At 49.5% G+C, this 16,773-nt stretch overlaps 2 protein-coding genes across 2 annotated transcripts; both read right to left on the bottom strand.

Moving 5' to 3' along the window:
• Positions 1–27: 27 nt before the first annotated feature.
• On the bottom strand, positions 28–6,158 carry mea1 (male-enhanced antigen 1). The gene is given in 6 exon segments (XM_044136740.1): positions 28–481; positions 997–1,102; positions 1,180–1,458; positions 3,476–3,493; positions 3,495–4,608; positions 5,091–6,158. Coding segments are annotated over 6 exon segments (1,971 nt in total). The 5' UTR covers positions 5,369–6,158; the 3' UTR covers positions 28–305.
• Positions 6,159–6,512: 354 nt separating this feature from the next.
• Positions 6,513–15,691, bottom strand: dlk2 (delta-like 2 homolog (Drosophila)). The gene is made up of 7 exons (XM_044136743.1): positions 15,201–15,691; positions 11,261–11,420; positions 10,223–10,333; positions 8,862–8,919; positions 8,278–8,408; positions 8,053–8,194; positions 6,513–7,875 (listed from the first exon to the last, which is right to left on the bottom strand). The coding sequence occupies exons 3-7, from the start codon at positions 10,308–10,310 to the stop codon at positions 7,194–7,196; spliced, it is 1,101 nt and encodes a 366-aa protein (XP_043992678.1). The 5' UTR covers positions 10,311–10,333; positions 11,261–11,420; positions 15,201–15,691; the 3' UTR covers positions 6,513–7,193.
• Positions 15,692–16,773: the final 1,082 nt, after the last annotated feature.

The following is a 16,773-nucleotide window of genomic DNA, read 5'->3' as shown; positions in this document are numbered from 1 at the left end:
CCCCCCATGTCGTAACACCACCAGGCGTCGCTGTTCCAGATGTTTATTGAGCATCACATGGTGATTTGTACAGATGTTCATGTACAGCAGAAATAAAGCAGATCCCACCCACATGTATGACCACTTCCTGTTTCTACACACAACAGGAAACATGAGAGTAATGAGATGGGAAGGAAGCTGGTCCAGACTAAACCACAGAAGAAGAAAGAATCAGTAAACAGTTATCTGGATCAGATCAGAACCAGGAGCAGCGAGGCTGCAGCTGCTGGCGGTGCGTTCAGGGTCCTGTAGGGATAGCGGTGTGTTCAGGGGACGTGGTTCCGGCGCAGCATCCGAAGCCCGGCAGAACTCTGGCGCTCCTGCAGCGCGTTCTGGACCAGATCGCTCCACTGGGTGTCAGAGATCTGCTGCGCCCAGGGCGGCACGCCGAGCGAGGGCAGCGCCACGCCCGCCATCGTCCTCTTCACAAGCTCCACATGGGCTGCAGAGACAGGAAGTGATGTCAGATCACACATCACTTTGTTAGGGTCAAACAAAGTGATGTTCTGCACAATCTTTTTTTTTCCATTTTTTTTTTCCGGAGAGTTTTTGCGGCGCTAGTGGCTCGTATTTTTGTAAGCAGACAGGAAGCAGGGTGAGGAGAGGGGGGGAAGACATGCGGGAGTCGAACCCGTGACGTCCGCGTCGAGGACTAAGGCATCCAAACGTGGGGCGTGCTGACTACCACAGCACAGCACTTTTAATGCAGTGGAGCCCAAAGTGGGTCCTGGAGGTCCGATTGCATCCTGCAGGTTTTATTCTCTCCCTGGTACCAACAACCTTCTCAGCAGGTCAAAGTTCTTCTTCGGCCTCTAAAGATCCATCATAGGATCCAGGCGAGTTAAACCAGGGAGAGACTAAAACGTGCAGGATGCAATCGGACCTCCAGGACCCGCTTTGAGCTCCACTGCTCTAAACAGAATCCTAAATCCGATTCGGTTCCTCTGAACGTCTCACCTGGATCCATGGGGATGGACGCTCGGCTCCTCTGCGCCGCAGCCTCCTCCGGGTCCTCCTCGTCGCTGTCTGGGGGCGGAGCTTCAGGTAGGTGCAGACCCATCACCTGCAGGGACACGCAGGTGAGACGGTGCACGTCAGCAGGTGGGAGAGCTGCGCCACCTGTTGCTGGGCGGATCTCACCTCTATCCTGTGCTGCAGCTGCTGCAGCTGCTCCGAGTGGGACGTGTCCCCCCTGTCCTCCTCCTCCGGCTCCCCGGGTCCGTCCGGGTCCTGGTTCAGAGGCTGGTAGTAGTACCCGCCGCTCTCCTCCTCCTCCTCTTCCTCCACTCCGTCCTCCACCGCAGGCAGCACCGCCCCGTCCACCGGACGCTCGTCCTCCCCCAGCTCGTCCTCTGAGCTCGGCAGCACTCTCTCTGGTCCCATAGCTGAGCGGCACACTTCCATCCACGAGACGCAGCCCTGCGGACAGACAGGGGAATGGTGAGGGACGGGCAGAGGAAGCACTACATGCTGTAGCAGAATCCTACAGTCTGGGTCAGAACCAGTAGAAACCGCTTAGAAACCGGTGGTTCTGCTGATTCTGACTCCTTCCATGGCAAGCCGTCAGTTCCTCTCCTCAGACTAGAACCAGCGGCCGGAACCGCCGCTACCTGATGAAGGTGGACAACAGCAGAAGCTAACGGCTAACACCGCTAGCAGCTGCCAGTCTCCAGATCATTAGCTTGTTAGCTAGCCGGTTAGTCCGGTAGTTGGTATCTCCCAACAGAACCTCTTGCCTTCACCTGTCCTCACCTCTCTGGGTCTGCTTCACCTGGAGTTAGCTGTTGGCCTCTGCTGCTAGGCGCAGCTGGTGACGCGCCAACACTTCCGTGTGCGTCACATGTAACAACGGAAGCGCTTTTCAGAAGATTTTTTTTTTTCCGACAAATTGTATTGAACAAAAAAAAAAAAATTGATGGCGTTTCCTATCAGGCAACAACCAGAGTGAAGACATTATGTGAAGTAGGTTGTAATAAATGAACTTAATAAAATAATAAAAATAAGATCCGGACTTAATTGATAATAAAGGGTTTACAAACAAGCTAACAACACAAAGAGTAAGGCAAGACAGTAATGCCAAGGTGGCATATCAAGCACAACAATCGAAAACCGTAAATGAAAAAATTAACTCTGAAGAACCGGTCTTAATGGCTTTTCTATTTTTGAATATTCAGAGATCTAATATATTGTCTTCAATTTAAACGTTTGGCTTCGGATGATTCTGGGATAAGAACCAGAACCGCAATGATTATTATTAGAATAAAATTCCAGATGGTTATAAAATGCCTTATCTGGATATTAAAGACCTGAACGGGTCAAACAGAAATTATAAAAATAAAAGTTAACATTCACAAGAATTGTTTCAAAAAATTTTATTTTCCGAAAATATCAATTGAAAAATATTATCAGATCCCAGGCAACAACCAGAGTGAGATTAATTCAGAACAGTTTGTGTCAATGTCTTTTTTGTATAAGATCCGGACTTAATTCTGCTTTGCTCGGAGAGAGGCTAAAGGAAGCCACAAGGTGGCGCCAGAGAGCAACTAACCCGTCATGTTCCCCTGAAGAACCGGAAGTTTCTGATCTTCCAGAAAATAAAATCTACAGATTTAAACGTTTGGCTTCGGATGATTCTGGGATAAAGAACCAGAACCGCAATGATTTTATTAGGTTCCACATGATGGTTCAAGCCTTATCTGGATCCAGTAAGACCTGAACGGGTCAAACAGAAATTATTATTTTCAGGAACTCAATTAAAATCGATTTTTATCAGATTGTCCCAAAGGTTCAGCAGAGCCTTGAGATTAATTCAGAACCCCAGGAGATGTTTCCTGATGAAATCAGCAGTCTGATTGGCTCATCTGGGGGTCTGGAGGTCACGACCTCTCAGGAGTTCAAAGTTCAACTTCTTCTTTCCCAGGATGCTGCAGATACTAATGGATTCATTCAGTTGTTTTAATTTTTCTGGACCTGCAAAAGGTTCTGCTCCTCTGATCCAGAACCAGAACTTTCTGTTTGATCTTGTATCCTGTTTTGGTTCCTAAGCAAAAACAAAGGATGACGTCATCACGCATGCCCAGACCCAGAACCTGCAGAGCCCAACAAAACTTCACGTACCTGGCCCTGTCAGATATGTTGGTTTCTATGGCGACAGAACTCATAGAGGCTCGTGACCGGAAGCTACGTCACAGCTAATGCTCCAACATTCAAGAGGAGTCACTCCGACGAAGATTGTTCAGTTTCATCTTCATTGATCAGATTAACTTTTATTTAACTTTAATTAAAACATAACATTCCGGTATATTCACGCGCTTTTATTAATTTATTTCAAAAAGTAAAATGTTGTGTAATGGTGGTACAGCAGGTCAGGCTTCTCTGCTCAGAGTGAGTCCTCCTGTCTGCCTGCCTATCTGTGCCTCGTAGTAAAGCTGCTCACCTGCAGGAACACACCGGGACGCCCGGACTCCCTCTGCCCGACCAACAGCGCTGCTGCCTGGCTGCAGGAGTCCCAGGCCTCCCATACCGCCCGGGTCGGAATCAGAACCGGTTCTGACGCCCGCCGTCCCGTTGGAGCCGAACCTCCTCTGGCTTCCGGCGGAACCGTGGAATAATGACATCAGCGCGTGACTGTGTGCCCGCTCAGCGCGTGAGCTGATCGATCTCAGGTTAATTGACTGATTGAGAGGAGAACCAATCAGAGGGTCCATGAGCTGGTCCTGCTCTTTGATTGGCTCGGCACGGTTCGGTTCTGAGGTCAGCGGAGGTTCTGGAGACGTTATTGACATTCTCCAGGTTCTGATCAGATCCATGGTGAAATGATGAACCACCGGACCAGAACCGAAACCGGTCTGCCTCAGAACCTTGTGATCCCTGTGCTGCTTCTGGTTCTGGATGTTCTGGTTCTGATTCCTCAGAAGGTTTGTGTTTGCTTCTGTTCCAGCTGACCCAGTAACCTCCCTTCCCCCCACCCAGTCCTCCCAGTGCTCCCAATCCGGATGCTGGCGGCCTCCATCCAGGTCAGCGGGGAACCGCTGTCGGCGGTCGAGGTTCAGGATATCTGCGACCGGCTGCGGGAGGACGGAGTTCGGCTGCTGTCGGTCCGCGGCTGCCGGCTGTCGGACCGGGACTTCGGGCGGCTCTGCCGCGGCGTGGCCGCCTCGCGCTGCCTGGCGCAGCTTAACCTCAATCTGGGCGTGGTCTCCAGCATCGGCCGCGCGAGCCACCTGGCGGACGCCTTGGCGGCCAACCGCTCTCTGCAGACGCTGTTGTGAGTATCCGCCTCCTGATTGGCCGGGCAGGCCTGATTGGTCAGTGACGGCTTGTGCCGCCCCCCTGCAGCCTCCACGGCAGCCCGCTGCTGGACGCCGGCCTGGAGGCCCTGAACCCGGCGCTGGCCGCCCACCCAGCGCTGGTCTGCCTGGACCTGGGCGACTGCCTGCTGGGGGACGTGGCGCTGGCGCTGATCTGCGGGATGCTGCCACCAGACGGAGCCAAATCAGGTAGGACTGAGGCTCGTTCCCCCAGGGGTCCTGAACGCACCACATCCTCCTAGAGCTGATGATGACACACCTGCAGGTGATCAGAGGTCATTGAGAACAGAGGTCAAACCCTGGAGGGCCGCTGCCCTGCTACCTTTAGATGAGTCTCTGCTGCAGCAGCTGAACAGAATAATGAGGTCATTAAGGTTCTGGAGAACCGACCCACACCAGGAGGTCATGAAGCTGTTTGTTTGGTACCCGAGGCTCATCTAAAGCCTGCAGGACGGAGACTGGAGGACTGGAGCTGGACACCCCTGATTTAGAATCAGATTACAGGAAGATCTTAATGCTCCAGCTGTTAACACCTGGGATTAACCAGCTATGACACACCTGCAGCAGGTGATTTTATTTAACCAATAAAATCATTATTGGTAAATGATTTTAACAAATAATTAACCAGTAATAAACCTGTAACTAACCCGTTATTAAGCAGCTTGATCACCCAAATGTTAACCAGTTATTGACCAGTTATGAACCTTTAACCAACCAGTTCCAAAGCAACCTGTTGCTTACCAGTACTGTTCCGGTCTGGTCCGGTCTGGTCCGCCCCTCCAGGTCTCAGGGAGCTGACTCTCAGCGCCAACCCACGGATCAGCACCAAGGCCTGGGCCCGGTTCTCGGTGGCGGTGGCTCACAGCTCCCAGCTCCGGGTCCTCAACCTGGACTACAACCCACTGGGTAAGGAACCGGAACCAGAACCAGAACCTGAACCTGTTTGGCTCTGGTTCTGATGGGTCCGGTTCTGTCTGTAGGGGACCAGATTGCGGCCATGCTAGCAGTTGCTGTGGCATCCAGTAGAACCCTGGAGGTTCTGGACCTGGAGGGAACCGGACTGACCAACCAGTCAGCGCAGGTCAGCAGCTGCAGCTTCTCACCATATTCTTGCTCCTCTTCCTCAGCAGGCTGACAGCGCCGGTTCTGGTTCTGTGCTGCAGGTGTTCCTGGACATGGTGGAGAACTATCCCACCAGCCTTCGGGTTCTTGTTCTGGCCGAGAACGAAGTGAGTCCGGAGCTGCAGCAGCAGATCAGCGACCTGCTGTCTGAAGGGGAGGAGGACGGCCGGGAGGCCCCGCCCCCTCCAGGCCACGCCCCCAGCAGCCCCCTGCAGCCAATCAGACAGAAGCCCCTCCCCTGGCTCCCCCACAGCAGTAAGGGCTGACAGCGGTCCGGATGGAGCCGGTTCTGTTGGACCCGGAGCAGAACCGGCGTCCTCTGTGTGGTGTTTACATGTCCTCTGGATCCGTAGGAGTTTCGTGTTCTGTCTGGTGTTAATCGGCTCCAGTTCTGGCAGCATTATGCTGTTTCTGCACATTAATATTCAGTTTGTATTTATTATTATTATTCTGTGGTTCTACTCAGGCTGGGTTCTGGTTCTGGATTCAGTCAGGCTAAAATCTGAATTAATAATGTGTTAAGACGATAAATATATTTTAAACTTAATTAAGGTGAAAAAGCTAATCTTAGGCTTAAATGAGGTTCTGATGGTTCTGACAGTTCCTCTGACCTCCAAACTCAGTTCAGTCCGGGTCCAATTCCCTGATGGAACCAAATGCTTCTTTGGGTCCTGACAGGCCAGACCCGGTTCAGACGGGTGGAACCAGAACTTGTTAGCTCCAGTTCTCCCTCTAGTTTATGGTTCTGTGGGTTTTTGGTACCGTTGACCCGGCTGAAAAGAACCGGACTGAACTGGCGGTCTGAACCCAGAAACCTGGTTCTAAAGTCTGAATGACCTTTGATCCCACAGACTCCGGTCCGTCCACGGTCATGCTGACGTCAGGAGTAGGCGAGAGCCTATTGGCTGAAACTGAAATATGACCACGCCCACTTCCTGCTAGAGCTTCCTGGACTGAATGTTCGTCTGCTCTGACCTGATTGGTGGGCCTGGGGAGGGGGCGGGGCTTGCTGACAGGCGTCGCTTTATTCTGCTGTGATGATGTCACAATAAAAACAGTTTACGCCTCAGTAAGGACGGCTCTGATTGGTTATTTCTGCTCAGCAGGTCCAGAAACAGAACAGAGTGAAACAGATTTATTGAAGGCGGACCGGATCGGATCGGTTCTGGTTTAATTCAGAGCAAAGTTCTGATGACTCATTCAGCCGGTCAGAGAAAAACAAGCTCATCCTTCAGTCATATATTTTATAAATGCCACAGTGTAAAAGTTTAGTTAGCAAACGTGCTAACTAAACTTTTATTTTGTAAGCTAGTGATATTTAGTTTGAAATGGTGACATTTATAAATGAATAGAAAACATCGAAATGAACTCAAACTTAATGTCTGACTGTCGGCGCCCCCTGCTGGACCACCGGGGTCCGGCGGGTCGAATAAAATCTATACAAGAAGCAATAAATAGAATATCTTACAGTATTTACAGAACAGTTTGGTTTGCAGCCGGTTCTGGTTCCGGGCTCAGAGTGAAAACAGACGGGGAGTCGATCCAAACCCGGTTCTAGGAACCAGAACTTCCACCTGACTCAGTTCACCGATCCGGATCCATCCAGAGTCATGGCCTTCCTGAGTGCGAATTCTGATCCGGTCAGGTCCGGTTCCATACTGCAAACCAGTTGATCAACGTATGACGTCATAGTGCAGGTGGATTTGTGACCTCTGACCTCCTCTAAACAACCTCTATGTTGAGTTTCTTTTTCTGTGGTTCTGCTGCATTCAGGAAGCTGATCCGATGCTCCGGCTGGTCGCCCGGCTCCCGCCTGCTGCGCGGCGATAGGGACAACCAGCAGGGGGCGTGGCCACGGCGTTGGCAGGGGGCGTGGAGGACCAGAGCTGCGGTCAGCGCCACCACGCCAACAGACACGCTCGTCAGAACCAACACGACGACTAGCTGCAGGTCCGACAGTCCGCCGGCGCCGCGCTCCTTCACCGTCACCTTTACCTTCCTGTTGTCATGGTGACCAGTGTCCCGGGCCCGCGTGGTCCAGACCGGCGGGCTGGCGCTGACAGGGCTCGGCGGCTTTTCACAGGTGGTTCCGGTGAATCCCGGCTGGCAGAGGCAGCGGAAGCCTCCGGCGCGGTCGAGGCAGCGGCCGCCGTTTCGGCAGGGCTGGCTGGCGCAGTCATCCATGTTGACCGTGCAGAACCGACCCGAGAACCCGACCGGGCAGAGGCAGGAGAACCGGTTCACTCCATCCACACAGGTGGCGCCGCTGGCACAAGGCCCCATCAAGCAGTCGTCGATGTCGGTCTCACAGCGGGGCCCCGTGAATCCAGCGAGGCAGCGGCACACCAGCTCTGCCGCAAACCCGTCAGCGTCGTCACACAGGCCACCATTTTTACATGGGGACCTGGAACCAGAACCAGATGGGAGTTAAAGTCCAGACCAAGAACTTTAAATGATTCTAGTGAACTACCATAAAATATGTTGGATCATCAATAAGTCATGTCACAACAGAGAAGATACATGCTAACGTTAGCTTAGCCCTTCAACCCTCAAACTCTGTGGATCTGTTGCTACCAATCACCTTCTCTGGAGGCACGGCCCCTTCCTCCTCCGGCAGGTCGGACCATGAAAACCGTCAGGACACAAGCAGCGGAAGTCTCCGCTGTCCTCCAGCAGACAGGTGGCGCCGTTGAGGCAGGGCTGCTGGGAGCACACGCTGAGGTCTGACGGGAAACACACAACAGGCAGCGGCGTCAAGAAACACCAAGACCGACGGGTTTCCGACGGGTCGGTTAGCCGCAGAAACCTTTGTCGCAGAACCGGCCGCCCCAGCCCGGCTGACACGCGCACTGCCACGGCTGCAAGCAGGAGCCGTGAACGCAACCCGGCATCGTCACGCAGCGCTGGCACAGCTCGCCGTCCCAGCCTGGATCACACCTGGAAACAGGCAGCAAGTTTCAAGGAAAGATGGAGAAATTAACCATGAAAGGAGACAACAGGTCAACGTTCCTGTGGTTTCTGCATCGCAGCCATAAAAAAACATGATGAGTTTCTCTGATGCTGAGACATTAGTCCTGGAATGTCCTGGATCCTGGAAATGTTTTCAACTGAGAGAATGCCCGTTCTGGAACTGTCTTTATGTTGCTCTGAAGGTTCAGGTCAGAGGTCAGCCTGATCTCTAGTTTCTAGCTGGGAGAACTGAACTAAACTGTGAACCTTTCAAAATAAAAGCAGTTGGTTAACTGTTTGGTCTACAGGGTGCAGCCAGCCAGGGAGGATTTCCTGTTACACCTGGAGACCAGATCTGACCAGGCTCAGCGGTGTACAGCAGGTTGGTATCCGTGGAAACGGGATTTAACCTTTGACCTCCTGATTCTGATGACGTCTTACCTGCAGACTCCGAACTCATCACAGCGGCTGTTGGTAGCGTTGCAGCTGCAGTTGCTTCCTGTGGGGAGAACGGAACCGATCAGAGGAAATGGTCAGAAAACAGGAAGTAGATCAATTCTGTCAGAATAAAATGTCTGCTGGGAACCCGGTTCTGATCTGGGACGGTTCCAATTCCAGGTTTAGCAGAACCTGAGAGAAGTTCTCCAGCTGATCAGTGACTGGAATCTGAAACATCTGAGCTGCACAGCAAGGACGTCACTGGAGGTTATTTAGGAATTATAAAGACATTCCAGAAGTTTCCAGGAAGTTTCCAGCAGCCAGTCGGAAACGTGACCCCAAACCACGGGATCAAACCACCGGATCCTGAACTATTCATACTCCTGCAGGTTCAGAAAAGTTTTCAGTTTGTCCAGGAAGTTTGTTCCTCAAGAGGAAAATCTGGCTCTGCATTTAATTTTGAAAATTCATTGGGAATTCTTTCCTGTTGTCTCAACAATTAAAGGAAAGGTGTTCCAGACCCACACCAGAACCGCTCTGGTTCTGAACAGCTTCCTGGTTCTGCTGCTGATCCGGTTCAGAACCGATTCTCCAGTAGAGGCCCAACAGAACCATTAGAACCAGTTCTGTCTCTGAATGGTTGGTCTCTGTCAGAGGTTGATGACAGGTTTGCTCCGTGTTTAGACCGTGACCTCTGACCTGCGGCCTCGGAGTGCAGCTGCCGATCGGATCGGGTTTCGGCTGGAATGGAATTGGATTGTTCCAAGGAACGTCTCGGTAATCCGACCCGGTCGCTGGCACAACAACCGGCGGGCAAAGCAAGCCGCCCGCCACGCGACCCGTCGCCTGTCAGAGGTCAGAGGTCAAACTCCTGGCCTTACAGCAGGAACTGCTTCAGGAAAACTGGTGAATCCCGAAACGGGAACACTGTGAGGATGAGCAACTTTCCTTCTTCATCATGGAGGAAGTCAGAGGGAGCAGCCAGGAAGTTACAGGAAGAAAAAAAATTTTATGTCCAGGAAAATCAGTTTGATGATCAATAAATGTGAATAAAACAGGAAGTTCAAGGATTCCTGTTGGAACTAGAAAACATCATTATTAATAAATGAGTTTTATTTTGGTTTCAAGGTGAATTAATCAGTTTGGTTGTTGTTCATAAACATTGCTTCCTGATCCAGAACAGATCAGAATTATTGATGATCGGACAGAACCTTCTGGTTGTTCCATTAAACCCCAGACTTCCTGTTTGGAAGCCCAGATTTCCTCCAGCATTCTGCAGATCATCTCCAGACCTGGACCCTCTCCACCTTTGGGAACCTTCAGAGGAAGCAGAACCTCAGGCGTACCTGGGTCATGTAACCTACCTTCACCTGCACTAGGGGGCGGGGCTAAGAGCATGAGGCGCATGCAGCTCAGCAGCAGCAGGACGCCCACACCTCGGATCGCCGACATGTTGGCTGCAGCTAGAGGCCGTCCTGCAACAGGAGGACACGGAGAGATGGAGACCAGGTGAGTCCACCTGTCCTCCTGTGAGGACAGAACCAACTACAGCACAGCTAGAATTATTCCTGAAGTAAATGGAATGCAGCATTAGCAGGCTATTTGTTGTGTTAGCATGCTAGCTGTTTCTTTTAGCTCAGAAGTTGGTCCATGGATCTGGAAATAATATCGGACATCTTAGATTTCACGTGTTCATTGTGTCATAAACAGTTTAAACAAGTTGGGAAGTTGGGCCTTCCAAGCCGCAGTTGTGACTTTCAAACTGGGAGCTTGAGAATTTGGCCAGAAAACATCACAAGGATCCTCTGGACCAACAGCTGGACTGCTGGTGTTACTCCTGGTTCAGCTGGACCCCTGACACCCGGCTGCAGACATTAGACCCCAGAGTTGATCTGGTCTCTCTGTGAGGTCATCTTTCTGTCCTGGAGTGACCTGGAGCCCAGGAGATTTTTTCAGACATGTCTGCAGGTTGGAGGTGTCGCTGCAATGCGTGTGAAGTTGAGCTGCCACTGAGAGTGAAACTTAAGCTGCCAGCGAGGGACAGTCCTGCAGGACGCTGTGAGCTGAACTTCAGACGGGCCGAGGGACATGTCTTGGGTTCCAATCCTGCATCCCATGCTGCTCCATGTCAAACTTTTCCAAATGTCTTAACCTTCCTTGCTCAATCTCTGTAGAGGACAGGTCTGTCCAGCAACTGGACCCTCCTCCTCTGTCTCAACCAGACCTTTGGTCCAGCAGGGAGTGGAGGTTCCTCCAGACCAGGAGTCCTCCTGTCCTCCAGGTACATTGTCCTGAAGCTGCTTGGTGTGTCTCTGTTTCTACACACCAGGGACACATCTAGCTCTGGGAGGACTGGAGATGATCCAGGACGCTCCACTTCCTGATTAGGTTATAGGACCTACCTGTTCTTCTTCCTCCTCTTCTTCTTCCCGCTCTCTGTTTCCTTCAGTCTTGTTGCCGTGGTGACGGAGGTCCGGATCACTGTGCCCACACTGCCGACTGTCAGGCAGGAAAACAAGGAGCAGATCACTTTTCCAGAGATTCCAGGGAAGAGCACGGCCTCTGCAGAGACAGGAAGGGACATGCCTGGATTACCGACAGCATTCGTGTGGCTCACATACCACAACCCACACACACACACACACACACTCAGAGCCTTTCTTTCAGGGTGTTTACTCTGGGGAAAGAAGAATGAGGGGAGTGTGTTCTGGAGAGAAAGCAACAGGTGGTTGGTTAGCAGGAGAGTTAGTCAGAGCAAACATTCTCCATCATCTCTCCACGAACTCACTCCTCCTCACTCCATATCACGCCTCTGACGAACACTCCTGCAGTAAACACACACAGCAGCACAGGCCAATCAAAGGGCAGAGAATCTGTCACATGACCAGGACTAAGAACATAAAACCTGGAGTGTCTAAACAAGTTTCCCCTTCAACAGAACTGTCCCCTTTCAGACTGAACAGTTCATGTACAGAGTTCACCACTAAAAAGCTCCTCCATCATACTTGGCCTTCTTCACTTTGGTCTGAACCACCAGGAAGTGGATGTACATGTCAGTCAGGGTGCTAGGAAGCTCTCCTCCCTCTCTGATCCCCAGCACATCTTCTAGAACTGTAGCAGTGATCCAGCAGAAGACTGGGATGTGGCACATGATGTGGAGGCTTCGTGATGTCTTCATGTAGGAGATGATCCTGCTGGCCTCTTTCTTCTCTCTGAATCTCTTCCTGAAGTACTCCTCCTTCTGTGGGTCAGTGAACCCTCTGACCTCTGTTACTATACCAACACATTCATGTGGGATCTGATTGGCTGCTGCAGGTCGTGTGGTGATCCAGAGGAGAGCAGAGGGAAGCAGTTTCCCCCTGATGAGGTTCGTTAGCAGAACATCCACAGAGATGGACTCTGTAGCATCAGACAGAATCTCCTTGTGGAAGTCCAGAGGAAGTCGACTCTCATCCAAGCCATCAAAGATGAACAGAACCTGGAAGTACTGAGCCTTCTAGGAGAGATGGGGAAATATTTTTCTTTTGGGTTCCCTCGAAAAACTTTGGATTTCACAATACCATACTAATTGGTTCATGTGGTATAATTGAATACTATAAGCCAGGGGAGCCCAAAGTTGGTCCTCGAGGGCCGGCATCATGCATGTTTTAGTTCTCTCGCTGGTTTAACGCACCTGGACCAAATGATGGCTCATTAGAGGCCTAAGAAGAACACTGACATGCTGAAAAGGTTGTTGGTTCCTCCAGGATCTTCTGCATGATCTCGAGGACCAAATTTGGGCACCACCGCTGTAAGCCTTTCTCACAGTGCCCATTGTACTTTCTGCCATAATATGAGGCTTTCATAAGATTTTTTCATGGATCTTAATATCTCGTTGTAAAATATCTGAAATGTTATAAATTTTTCTTTAGGATAGAAATGCACCACAAACCTATGATATAAATAGAAACTTTCCATAATTAGGAAAAAAAGAAAAAATAAATCCAAACTATTTGGATTATTTCTGAGTTATTATTGCAAGGTAATTAGTCATTTGACAGTTTTGATTGTGTCTATTTTGTGTTGGTCTGAATGTTTTAAAGGGCCATTTTCATGTGCAGCTCCATCTCAGCCTTACACAAACAGACATAAACATGCAGTGAATAATTTGATTTTCAATCAATCTTTTGCACCAAAGAATTAAGAATGGTCATATTTTCACTAAGACCCTTTATATGTTTGAATATTTTAAATTTAAATTGACATTTGTGACTGTATGTAAAAGAGACCAGCAAATATTGCAGTAAGCATATTGCAAGGGAACGTAAAATAATATTTTTTCCATGTGTCCCCTAGAGGGCATCATGGAAGTGTTCAAAGCTGCAGATTTCTTTGGTTTCAGTAAAGAAGTGATTAACAAGTTCCACCAACCTGAACTTTTTCTCTTTCAGCTCTGAAAGTGAATGAAAATATGAACTGGATTTTCTGGTGTGGGGCTCCACAGTGGACCAGCTGGTAACACTGTTGCCTCACAGCAAGATGGTCCTGGGTTCGATTCCCAACCTTGGGTCTTTCTGCATGGCGTTTGCATGTTCTTCCTGTGCATGCGTGAGTTTTCTCTGGGTACTCCAACTTCCTCCCACAGTCCAAAAAAATTAGGTTAATTGGACTGTACAAATTCTCCTTAGTTGTGAGTGCATGGGTGTTTGTCCTGCCTGTCTCTGCATTGCCCTGTGATGGACGGGTGACCTGCCCAGGATGATGTTACCTCTCGCCTGTTGACAGCTAGAAATAGGCACCAGCACAATGGGAGAAGGGTGTGACAAAATGGATGACCACCAAAGTTCTGGTGGTCTTTTTCTTGTAATGTGCTTAGATCACATGCCATCCAACATGGATAACTCAGAAAAGGTTGACCTTTGAATGTCAAAGTTAGAGCAATTTTTTTAAGTATGTCAGGTTAGCTGCCTTCCCCCCCCCCCCCCCTCCCCTCCCCAACATTTTGATAACTTTTACTGCCCCATCCCTTACTTTCATACTGACCAAATATGAAGCTGGTAGCTCAAAATCCATTGGAAGGCTTTGTAATTGTAAAAAATGGCAAAAAAGAGCTCTTTGAGCCAAAATGGCCATGTAATATTATAGCTTTTTACCTTAGTTCAGGGAATCTACTATGTGCGGAGTGTGAAACCTGTCGAACGTACAGTTTGGTGTATCTCACATTAAGGGGTTCTGTAGAGCAGCATGGCCCTAACTCTAACCCTCTTTCAGTTCCTTTAAAAATGTTTTAATATCATGTGGGGACAATTTTGGGCAAAGTTAAGTGAGTTTGAACTATATTTACGTCCTCCAAAACCTCCACAGCAGGGAGTCCACCCTGAACATGAACTAATTCAAAAGGAAAGCTCCGTGGTGAACTAGTTAATCTTCAGAGTTCATGGAGAGAGAACATCAGCAGAGTCACATCTGGCCTTTCACAGCCTCAGAAGGATCCTGGTATCAGGTTCACAGGTCAAAGGTCAAAAGGCCCTTGGACCAAGTCCAAGGTATCAAGTACTGGGTCCTAGGTTTCAGGTCAAAGGTTAAAGAAAGAACTAAATCAAAACATCAGTTAATGTCCATCTTCCCACTGAATCATGGATGCCAGGTTATGAACAGGATGTCCAGAAAGCTACAAGTTTTATTGTGAAGTCACAAGTTTCCTGGTGGAGTTCCATACAGGAAGTCTTTTTGTCAGGCCGCTGAAGGAAACTCTGAAGCTCAATTCTTCCTGTCCAGTTCTGGTTCTTTTGGTTCTGCCAGGTTTGAAGTGCCTAATATTTCAGTACCTGAAGGTTCTACAGTCTGTAGTTAAACCACGGTCACACCCATCGTCTAGCGCCCTCTGCTGGTCGGGATGTTCAAACTCAGCTGATTATTTTTGGAGCTTCTCTGCAGCTTCAGGAATAATGAAGGTGTTTCCATCTTGTTGACGTGCTTCTCAGGAATCTACGGGTGTTTTCTACTGGCTGCTGCCCAATGACGGAGAAGAGAGCAGATCACAAGATGCTCAAATACGGCCAGAGAGCTGAGTTAAACTCTCCTCACCCACTTCCTCCTACACACCTGAGCTGCGATCGCAGCCTCAGATCCTAAAAACACGTCCTGGCAGGACCACCAGCCTCTGGCAAGGGGGAGCTTTCCAGAACCAGATCCAGATCTAGAACCACAACCAGGACCAGAACCAGAACTAGAATCACAACCAGATCCAGGACCAGAATCAAAACCAGGACCAGAACCATAACCTGGACCAGAACCAGAACCTGGACCAGAACCAGAACCTGGACCAGAACCAGAACCTGTAGCAGAGGAAACTCTTCTTACCTTGAGCTGAGTTTCTCCTTCCTGTTGCTGTGAAAACCTCCTGGATCTGCAGCCGCCGGCCAGATTGTTTGCTCCCTGTTTAATGCACATTAACACACACTCTGACACACACACATTAACACACACTCTGACACACACACATTAACACACACTCTGACACACACACTCTGACACACACACATTAACACACACTCTGACACACACAGAGAAACTGACACATGTTGCTCCTCAGGGTGTCTGCTTTAATCTGAAGCGAACGACGAGGAGACGACGCTCGCCCAATAAACACTCCCCCTCTGCTGGGTGCGACCCCAACACACACACACACACACATTGACACACACACACACGTTGGCGTAGCTAGCTTTGTGGGGACTTTCCATTGACTTCCATTCATTTCTACAACCTAAACCTTACCCTAATTCTAACCGTATCCAAAACTCAATTCACACCTCAGTCCTAAATCTGACCCCTGAACCTAAAACAGCGTTTCCCCTTGTGGGCCAGGCTTCGGTCCCACAAGGAGCAGTGGGTCCCCACAACGTGGTTTATGTCAGGAAAATGTTCCCCACAGGTATTGGAGACAAAAGCAGAGAAACACACTCTCTCTCAGAGGACGTGTGTGGGCGGAGCCAGGTTCCTAGAGTGTGTGTTGTTAGATCAGGTGTTGATTGGACTCAGTCGCTCCAACATCAAACATGCTGCTGAACCAGCCCGGTTCTGTTCCTGGCTCCGACCTGGACCTGCTGAAGATCCCAGCGGGTCCAGACTTGTCTCGCTGCAACCAGGACGACTTGTCCTGACAGACAACCTGCTACAGAACCAGGACCAGAACCAGAACCAGAAGAGAACCACTGGTTACCGATATATTTATATTCTGTTGCTCATTTTGCTCAGAGATTTCCCCAATAATGGACACATCGATTTCTCAATATGCTTTCTTGTCTGTACTCGCGCCCTTGTGAAACCATCAACAGCAGCCCAAGTGCTGTTCCAATTCTAGGTACTCATCCGGGCAAGAACGCTCAAAGTACCCGCATGTGTTCTTGCTCCGCCCACTTTATCGAGGATGCATCGATGCATCCATAGACATGAATAGCAGACGCCTCCTGGAGCGGCTAAGCTAACACAAGTAAATGGACCGAACTTCAGAAAGTGCCGTTTGACAAAGTATTTTAAGTTAATTCTTGTTATTGACACATTTTCTCACACACACTAATATATTTGGTAATCAGATAAATGGCTAAAGACAGAGTTTCTAACTTTTGATGGGATTATTCATTTTGTTTTGGGGGATTTCTGAATAAAAAGCAGAATGTTTTTATTTGATAGAAATGATTCTGATCATTTTTATATTGACATTGATGAACAGACACGTTTATAGTGTTCAAGCTGAGCTGTGATTCTGACCAACCTTTCCTCTCTAAATCCTCTGGTCTTTAATAAACTTCCCTTCTAACAGCGGTTTATCATCAGCTCTCTCTCATTAGAAAACAGTATGAAAATATTAGCTATGCTAACAATCAGTGGTTCCTTCGGGCCAATTTAGCTACATAGGAAATATTTCTCGGTT

This window comes from Gambusia affinis, linkage group LG13 (genome assembly GCF_019740435.1).
Source record: "Gambusia affinis linkage group LG13, SWU_Gaff_1.0, whole genome shotgun sequence".
NCBI lineage: Eukaryota > Metazoa > Chordata > Actinopteri > Cyprinodontiformes > Poeciliidae > Gambusia > Gambusia affinis.
This window is presented reverse-complemented; position numbering and strand designations above follow the sequence as displayed.

What these genes read in the sequence shown, in the direction of transcription:
- dlk2 (XM_044136743.1), bottom strand. Translation starts at nt 10,310, where the DNA reads ATGTCGGCGATCCGAGGTGTGGGCGTCCTGCTGCTGCTGAGCTGCATG. An exon ending in GATGAGTTCGGAGTCTGCAG is followed by an intron (nt 8,409 to 8,861) that starts GTAAGACGTCAT and finishes GCCTGTTTCCAG; the next exon opens with GTGTGATCCAGGCTGGGACG. An exon ending in GGGCCGTGCCTCCAGAGAAG is followed by an intron (nt 7,876 to 8,052) that starts GTGATTGGTAGC and finishes TTCTGGTTCCAG; the next exon opens with GTCCCCATGTAAAAATGGTG.